Here is a 9,731-nt window from a genome sequence, read left to right on the forward strand (position 1 = left end):
GGTAAAGTCATGGGAAACTTATTTAATTAAATAAGACCTGAAAACTTCTCAAGTCTAGCAAGACATGTAAACATCCAGACACAGAAAGCTAAAAGATCTCCAAATGGAGAGAACCCCAACATATCTTCAAAAATATCATCAAACTGGAAAAAGTCAAAGACAGAATTCTGAAAACAGGAAGAGAAAAATGTTGTCACACATAAGAGAACTGACAGTGGATTTCTCGTCTGAAAACTTACAGTCCCAGAGCAAATGGATATATTTAAAGTTCTAAAAGAAAATAAAATACATCTTCCAGGCAAAAATGTTATACCATAAAGCTGTCCTTCAGAAATGAGAGAGAAAATCTTTTGCAAACAAGCAAAAACTAAGGAGATTCATCACCATGACACCAGCCCTATGAGAAATGATTATGGGAATCCTACATCTGGAAGTGAAAGGACAATATCTTTTATCATGAAAACACATGAGTCTAAAGGTTTCCAGTAGAGCAGACAGAAATGAAAAAAAGAAAGGTCTCAAACATTACCAGTACAAAACCCCACCACACTGCAATGATAAACCATAAGAGGGAAATAAAGGGACAAAAGACACACAATGCACCCAGAAAACAGCTAACAAAATGACAAGAGTGAGTCCTCACCTGTCAATCACTCTGAATACAAATGTCTTAAATTCTCCACGCAAAGGCTATAGACTGGCTGAGTGGATTTAAAAAAGAACCCAAGTATATGCTACTTACAAGAAACCCACTTCTCTTACAAAGACACCTGAGCCCAGAAAGTGAAGGAATAGAAAAATATATTCTATTAAACAGAAACCAGAAGTAAGGAGGAATAACTGTACTACACCAGCTAAAACTGACTTTAAGCCAAAAATTGTAAAAAGAGATAAAGAATGTCATTGTATAATGATAAAGAGATCAAGTCATACAAAGGATGAAACAATTCTAAACATACATTCATCCAACACGAGAGAACCCAGATAAATTATTTATAACAAAGATTATTGATCTAAGGGAAACATAGATTCCAATGTAGTAATAGCTGGGGCTTTCAACATTTCACACTCAGCACTAAGGTCATCTAAACAGAATGTAAATAAATTAATGTTGTATTTAAAGTATACATTAGACCTAATGGACATAATAGACATTTACAGAATATGCCATCCAACAGCTGCAGGAGGGTCATTCTTTTCATCAGCATATGGAATATTCTTCAAGATAAATCATAGGTGAGGCCACAAAATAAGGCTCAACATATTTGAAAGCATCGAAATACAGTATCTTCTCAAACCACAATGGGATAAAGTAGAAATTAATAAGAGAAATTTTGGAAATTTTTCAAATACATGAAAATTAAACAGCATACTCTTAGGTCAATGGTGAAATTAAGAAGAATATCAAAAAAGGTTTCTAAATTAAAATAGAACACAGAACAGTAAAGCCTATTGGATACAGTAAAAGGCGTGCTACTAGGGCAGGGTATAACAATACGTGCCTCCACCGAGAAGGAGAGAGATTTCAAACAAACCACCTTAATTACACTCACCCTGCGTCCATCCGGCTTTTCAGAGGAAGCTTGAAATCATGTCCAGTAGTTCTCAACTTTCCTAATACTGCAATGTACTTTCATTGTTAAAAAGGAGTCATGACCCACAGGTTGAGAACTGCTGTCAGTCAGACAGTCCTGTAAAACAAATGCATAGTGCTGTTCCCTTCCAACCATTGCCACTAAGCCATATGTAAATGTAGATATTATTTACATTGAGAATTACCCAATAAGAAAAAAGACATTCTTCCCATACAAAGAATAGCTAAATAGAACAAAATAATAATCATTTTCATATCAAGAAACCAATATCATTAAAGCACAAAGGCTTAGAAGCCTCCTGAGAACAGATCTGTGTCTTCAAATTCTACTTTTTATCATCTATAAATAGAATTTTCTTCTATGTCTTTATTATATGCCTTACAACTCAGTTTTAAAAGTTGAATAGAAAAAAAATAACATGACAAACATACATAGTGGGTGGTGAGGTTCTTTATTTTTTTACCTTTTTATATTTCCCTAATCTTAGAAGCATGTGGTCAGATTCCTGTGATGATCATGAAATGCAGACTCAAACTATACCCCAACCAAGAGTGAGTACGCACATCTGTTAATCTGGGTGCCTCCCAGGTGAAATATCTGGAGACTTTTCCTTTTGTCTGATTTCACTGACAACCAACTTTATAAAGAGTCTATTGGAAGTATTCTATTTTACCTCTGTCAAAAATGTGCCTATTATAAATCATTTTGAGGAGGATGGAGGGACTCAATTTCTCTGAATGAATTCTACTAGAACCGCATACCTGTAAAACTCACCTGTCAGAGGCCGGAGTCTTCCTGCCCCACCCATTGTGACACAGCCTAGCTCTGTCCACAGATCCATCCTGATCCAGAATGTTCTGGAAAGTGCTGAATCCTGAGATAAAGACTGTCTCAAGGACTTTCTCAAATAGCGCCACAAGTTCTTTCTCCAGGACAGCAGCTGTTCAGATAAAGTGCTCTAGAAAGAGCGTCTGCCCAGGAAGGTGGCTCCATGAGGGAAGGACGATGCCAGCTTTGCTGCTGAGTATCTGAAATCCCCCAAGGGCTTCCAGGCAGTGGTGTCAACTTCACCTTTGCCAACAAAAGCTTTCCTCCCCTCACCCTCCCTGTCATCAGATACACAGGGCCTGGGCGCAGCCAGTGTCTATGGGATACACCTTCTAAGTCCAGTGAACTGAACATGCTGGGAGTCAGTCTCCCCTGATGTTTGTGAATGAGAATCTCAGAGCCACTACTGCATCTCAATGCTAATGTCGGGCTAGCTCTTCAGTGACTGGTCAAGCCAGAGTGGCTCTTTGTTTTCATTGCTTCTTTGGCACTTTTTTTTTTTTTCAGTTTACAGTAAATATTTAATTGGTTCCTTCAGCAATTCCAGCACAAGTTTTCTTGGAAGGGAGGTAGAATCAAGCTACCCCAAGCTTCCTGAGGTATAGGGTTCACCAAGAAGACCCCAAGAGTCACTGACCCCACTCCACACAACTGGGGACCCTATAGAATGAGGGTTGAACTCACAGAATGCCAAGTGGGGGAGAAGGGAGGTAGAATAAGGGAAATACAGACCCCACCCTGTACTGCTGCCTTCAAGAAGGGTGGAGGTAGGAGACACTCCCTGCATAGAAGGGCTAGAAGTTCAAATTCAAGTTCTCAACTCCTGTATGTAGGGAGAAACAGACAAACCACTCTCCATCCATTTAGTATTAGGAACCCCTCCCAAAGTGGTATTCTGTCACCTGTGTTCTATCTTCCCAACTCTGTGTTCCAAATCCTAAATTCTGCGGTTCAAAGTTCTAAATTCTGAGCTCTACCTTCTGGCTTCCTGTTACATGTCTATCTCTGCCCCTAAATCTCTGCTGACTCCCATTCCTCTTCCCAGCCTCTCTGGGTGGAATGGCCAGGCCTCCTTTGGACCTTGCTGAGTTAAGGGGTTTCTGCGGCAGTTCCAGGCTTTTCCTCCGCAGGAGGGACTTGGCTCAGACTGTCCACCAGGTGTGTGGCCCAGTGGGGACCATGGAAATCCCAAGTGCCCAGCTTGACCCCCTCTCTTCCCAGCCCACCTCTAACCCCTGGACATGCTACCTTTTGTGGAACTAAGCTAAATTAAGGATTTCCATGTGGATAACTGGGGACCAGTGGTCTGGAGAGGAGGACTCTCAGGAGGAGATTAAGAAAACCTAAAAGTTGCTATTCTTCACTCAGGGATAATAGAAACCACTCCCAGCAGGAGGAAGGAGGCAGGTGGGGCAGCCAGGAAGGGTCTAGGCCGAGGGGTGTATCCTCAGAACCTTTCCGTCTTTCAGTTCCCTGAGTTATCTGAGCTGAGCACTGCCTCTGAGTCCTCCCACGAGCCGACAGTAAACCAAGACATCAGGACCAAGACCTGTCTGGGGTTGCCCTAAAGGAGCAGGGGAAGAAGGGGGAGATTCAGCAGCACCACTGCAGAGGCCGTATCTTCAAGGGCATCTTGATCCCAGACGCCATGTGTCCTAACAAGGGTTCTATCCAGTAGACTTTTCATCCCAGCCTCTCTTCCTTCAGGCAGCATTTTGAGTATTTTCCAAGACTGCAGATCTTTATAGGCACAGAGATGGTACACCATGTAGAGCTCTCCTATCTGTGAGGAGAAGCTGCCCACTGCCTCCTGGTTCTCCCGCTGGTACTTGATGGCCCCAGCCCAGTTGTTCCCCCACTGGATCATAGTTCCTGGCTTGAGCTTGCAGGTCCTCAGTTTATAAATGGGAACTGCTCTGGGCTCTGGCTCATTCCACAAGCTGAACTCAAGGAACAGCTGGTTTCTCCTGGATCGCAGCATCTGGCTCCACACCTTTCAGAGCTCCACGTACTCCTGGTTGTTTTGAGCTTGATCGTGTGTCCTCCCGAGAATCCCACAGGTGCACTGCCCGGTCTGGCTCCCCTCCCACGTGTTCCAGCTGCCCACAAGTGAGCAGGATAATCCTCATCCAGGTGCAGCTCAGGCAGCACAGCCCCCATCGGGCTGTTGTGGGCGTCCAGAAACTCAGGCTTCACCTTGTGGAACTGGTCCTTGTACACTTTGCTGGTCTCCTGGCTGGATAGCGGGGTGGAGTGGGCATCTTTCCAGGGTTCCACCTTGTGCACAAAGAGAGAGTAGAACCAGCTGCCTTCATTGTCCTTGGATTAGAAATGCACCTAGTCACCAGATCTCCAGCACAGGGCTCTGGATCTCTAAGCCACCAGTGCACCATCGCAGACATGCTGCATGGCCACGGAGCCACGTTGGAGCCTTCTCTGGCAACTTTCGACCGCATCATAAATACAGTAAAGGAAATGGTGTTCTGGTTCTCACCTGGTGCGGCTGCCCCCGGCCACCGGCAGTGCTGGTGGCAGTGCTGCCCTCTGCACTTCCTTATGAACAGCTAGGAAGCAGAGGATGCACCCTGCAGGCTGTGGGTTCAGCCAGCAGGAACAGCCTCATTGCTCCTGCAAGCTGTTAAGATGATGTCAAATTTGGGGTCAGTGTTCAAGTCAGAAAGCTCTGCTGTGTGCGGGAGGTCGACTCATTCAGGCTGTGGATTTGTGCAAGTGTGCGGCACCTTTGGCCCTGCGACCTCAGCGATATCTGCCTGGCACATGTGACCTGCTGCTCTCCTGAGGGTAGGAAACTGTGGTGTCCCCACGCTGTGCAGGCAGGGCTGTGACCACAGAACGCTGGGTCCAAAATGCACCAAGGGTTTGAAGTTCAGCTTGATTTATGAAGAAAAAGTTGTTTTTCTTAGTGCGGAGTACCTTTTTATCCTGTATTTTAAAAAATGAACTTTAAGAGGATTTTATGAAAGAATTCATACTATTTTGTTCATTTTCGTTTATTGTATGCTGCATATTGTATATTGTGGAATCCACTATAACATTTTAAGGGTTGTTTTTGCTGTATTCTTCTAATAACTGCACATGATAGCTAACACAGTAGCTACCATAGTGACAATTCATAAGCTGCACACAAGAAAACACACAAACCACTACTGGTCACGAATCCCTGCATCTTCAATAGAGTATTGTGAACGCAGATCCTCTAAAAATTCAATGGGGTGGAAATTCAATGCATAGAGATAAATTCTGCAGTTACAGCAGCCTCTCTAGACGAATGGGTGTTTCACTAAAGCTAATTGAAATGCACAGTAAATAATAAATCCGAGGATATTTCAACGTTGTTCTGATGTATGCACCAAAAACAAATACCTGTTAGAACCTAACAGAAAACAATAGCACTGAATGAGTATTAATACAGTTCAGCTTAAACTTCAAATGTTACAATATTGCCACTTTTGCTATTGAGCTTTTGGCCGTGGAATTAATACACTTACATAAGCCATGTCAGGAGGACAACCCAGAGCCCACCTCCAGCTGTTTGTCTTTGTTCTGCGTTCTAAAACTGTGGTCCCCATCCCTAGTCTGTGCACCAGTTAGGAGTCTACTGGTCTGTGGCCTGTTAGGAGTCAGGCCACACAGCACGAGGTGAACAGCAGGAGAGCCAGGGAGCTGCATCTGTGTTTGCAGCTGCTCCCTCACTCATATCAGAGCCGGCCAGAGCCAGGCCGCAGCACAGAATTCTGGGTGTGCAGTGTTTTGCTGGGTGATGCTGACTGCAGAAGTGAGTGAGTTAGTGATTATGTCACAGTCTTAGGACCAGCTTATGATACAGGAAGTCTCAGATACCATCCTAATACACTGGGCATCTGTGAGCATCGAATCTATAAACCAGCTGGTGTGAGAGGCCCCAGGACCCCTTGCCCAAGGTGCTGCCACATACAAAAAGCTTCTGCCAACCAGCAGCAGATTCCAGGGCAGCTGACTCTGCAGTCCAGAGTTCATGGCTGACATTCGTGTTTCCTTTGGAGGTTGAGACAAATCCACACCACCTGTTGGCTTAGGAGGACAGAAGTGTGTTCTCTCCTAACTGTTGAGGCCAGAAGTCCAAAATTACGGTGTGGGCAGGACCCTGCCCTTCCAGAGGCTCCAGGGCGGGTCCCTCCTGCCTCTCTGCTCCTGAGGCTCCAGACGTTTCTGGGCTGTGGCTGAACCATTGCTTCAGGCTCTGCCTCTCCCTCACACACTGTCCCCTCTCCTCTGCCAGCCCCTCTGCCACCCTCTTGTAAGAACCAGTGACAGCAGTGGGACGTGTTCAGATAATCCAGCTTGAGGGCCTTACCTCCATACCCTTAACTCAGCCATGTCTGCAGAAGTTTTTCTCCAAACCTAATGATTCAGGGTCCGGGGATTAGGACCTGATGCCTTTTCATCCGTGGGTGATTATTATTCAGCCTATTCTAGTTGGGTATTCAACTTCTTAGAATTCAGCCTAAAGAATTGTCGCAGCCAGTACAGTTTATAGCCCTTGCTAGATTCTGAGGGTGGGAGGTGACTCTGAAATATCTGAGCCGATGCACAGATCCAGGATGACTTCACTCTTCACAATAGAGCGTTTCCAGCATTCATCACACTCCAGCACATCCCTATTCTTACCAAAAAAAACCATTTTCTATATTCATTCCTATATTCTAAATGGTACTTATCAAAACACCATGGCTGATTGAAAATGTAGCACATAAAGTCTGGGTAGCCACGTCTGGCATGTGAATCTGATGTAACGCCAGGTGACAAATCCAATTTGCAGTCTTCATTAGAACACTTGCAGGCACTTGGCCAGGGCTTGTGATTTGCACCTGTTCTGGTCATCTGTTCCTTCATACAGAGCTCTATTTTGTTCCAGAACTTTCCCCCTGGGGAGATGGGGTGGGATAATTTTGTTCACCACAGGGTCAGGTGTGCCCTGGGAGACCGGGCACTTACATACCTGCTATGCGGAAGGATCAGCCAGGGCTGTGGGCTCCAAGGTTCACTGGGCCACCTCATTTCAGGGTAGCTGCACCCAAGAGTGAGCCTCCCAGGGGCAAAGGGGAAGTCCCTGCCTGGTGAAGGTCTGGGGGGAGTTAGGTAGCTTCACTCCAGGGCCCGCTGGGTGATTCCAGCAGGGAGATGCGGCAGCTCCGAGGGGACACACCTGCTCTAAAACCACCTGTCTGTCCTCTGAGCACAGAGCACCTTTGCTCCTCCTGTTAGTTCAGGCTGGGGGTAAAACAGGTAAACAGGTGGCAGGGAAGTGCTAAGGGCAGAGAGGGCAGAGAGGGAGGACGGAATTGTCTTGTCTGCAGACTGGAGACCTTTGGACACATTCCTGCCCCCGCAGTGCACAGTGCTGTTGGGATGTGCCTCAGGGTCTCCTGCCCATAAGGTGGGCAGCAGATGGGGGGAGTGGCCCTGCCCAGTGAATAGACAGGGCATCGTTGCCTGATAAGCAAGGGATGCCGTGAGAAGGTCATCAGCAGTGTTACTGGCTGTCTCGGCCCCATACTGGCTCTACACCAGCACTTCAGCTTGGCCCGTTGGCCCGGTGTCCCCCTGCACATACCCCCGCCATGTGTGGCCTGGAACCCCTCATGTCTGCAGCTCCCCTCCAGCCTGGGAGGGTCTCCTCCCCTCCCCTCTTCATTAGCCTTTCACTCTGGTGCACTGTGTTCTTTGAGAAAAGTACCTGAATCCAAGCAGAGGATCATGTGTCTCTTCTGTGAGCTTTGCCCATGAGTTAAGAGCAGTTTGGGCTCTGGCTTGGCACCTGCAGAGCCCCCGCGTGTTTGGGGCGCCAGTGACTGGTTTTTGTCTGTTTCCGCACAGGCCCTGTCACCGCCTTCCTCACCCATCGCTAAGGAACCAAAGTATGAGAAGCGCTGGCTGGACGCCCTGTCAGTGCCCCTGTCCATGGCACGGATCTCCAGGCACAAAGCTGGAGCAGAAAAATTAAGGTCTGTGGCCATCATCTGAGATGCGATGCTGATGAACCCCTGAGGAGCCCAGTCTCCTGCAGTTCTCAGCCCATGGCCCCTTCAGTGGGTGTCCGCCATGTGCATGTGCAGCCTCCAGGTAGACTCAGCACTGGGGAGAGAGTGAGGGGTCCAGGAAAATGGAAATGGTAGTCAGAGTAGCAGCTGACTCATTACCAGGGACAGCTGTGTCTCTGGCAAGGTGTGCATTGTCAGTTCTCACCACACAGTCCTTGGAAAAGAAGTTCTATTTCCAGTTTTAAATGCAAGAAGAACAGATTAGAAATAAATGGCTGCATCCTTGTGCAGGTTGATTATAGTAAAGCCATTAAACTCTATGACCTCTTTCTCTTCACTAATAAAAGGAAGGGAGACTAGCACCTGTATTAAATAAATGCTCGCTAGTTTGTGAGCTTGGTTAATTAAATAATTTCAAAGATGTCACTATAAAGGTTTGTGTTTCCATAGCTACCTGGTGGAATAAGACATGCCTGGATAACTGTATTATTCAATGGCTGTGGGACGCCCAGGAAGTAATGATTTCCTGAATTTCCTTTCTTCAGCCTTAAGGCAGGTGTGTGGAAATAGCAAAGCTTCAGTTAGCCTAACTGTCTGCAAAGGAAAGGAATTTTGCTGTTTAAAATTGAACATTGTCCTTCTTAATTGGCATGTGGGTGGGCCGAGTGTGTGTGTGGCATGGGCAGTTTGTGTGTAGAGGGTGTACATGTGTGGTTTGTGTGTGGTTTATGTGTGGTTCGGGGTGTGTGTGTGGTTGGGAGTGTGACACAAATGTATAGTAAGCATGTGGGGAAGGGCATGGCTGAAGTCCCTTCTAGGTCCCTAAATGGAGGGAAGATTGAGCTAACACTGCTCTTGAGAAAGGGCTATATTTAGATATTCAGTATTAATGGTGTTAGTGGTACCTGGCTATGACCCCAGAGCAGGTGCTCTGATTTTGACTTTTTTAACTGTGGCCCATCACAGTAGAAGTAGGAAGTCTGACAGAGGTGAGGGCACAGCGGGAGAGGCAGGAGACACCCAGACATGCGAGTGGAGGGATGGATGAGGGATGGATGGATAGATAAGGGATGGGTGAGGGATGGGTGGATAGATGAGAGATGGGTGAGGGATGGGTGGATAGATGAGAGATGGGTGAGGAATGGATGGATAGATAAGAGATGGGTGAGGGATGGGTGGATAGATGAGAGATGGATGAGGGATGGATGGATAGATAAGAGATGGGTGAGGGATGGATGGATAGATAAGAGATGGGTGAGGGATGGGT

General features: G+C 46.4%; 1 protein-coding gene and 1 pseudogene across 1 annotated transcript in view; one reads left to right on the top strand and one right to left on the bottom strand.

The window, feature by feature from the left end:
- The window catches only part of SNTG2 (syntrophin gamma 2), a 192,357-nt gene that overhangs the window by 69,902 nt on the left and 112,724 nt on the right, over nucleotides 1–9,731 (top strand). Inside the window, exon 9 of the mRNA XM_012810587.1 lies at nucleotides 8,301–8,428. Within this exon, the coding sequence (XP_012666041.1) occupies nucleotides 8,301–8,428 (128 nt within the window). The remainder of the gene's footprint in view (nucleotides 1–8,300; nucleotides 8,429–9,731) is intronic.
- Nucleotides 4,017–5,941, bottom strand: LOC105887858 (annotated as a pseudogene).

The sequence above is a fragment of the Otolemur garnettii genome, unplaced genomic scaffold (genome assembly GCF_000181295.1).
Source record: "Otolemur garnettii isolate 467f Iridium unplaced genomic scaffold, OtoGar3 scaffold00139, whole genome shotgun sequence".
In the NCBI taxonomy this organism is placed as follows: Eukaryota; Metazoa; Chordata; class Mammalia; order Primates; family Galagidae; genus Otolemur; species Otolemur garnettii.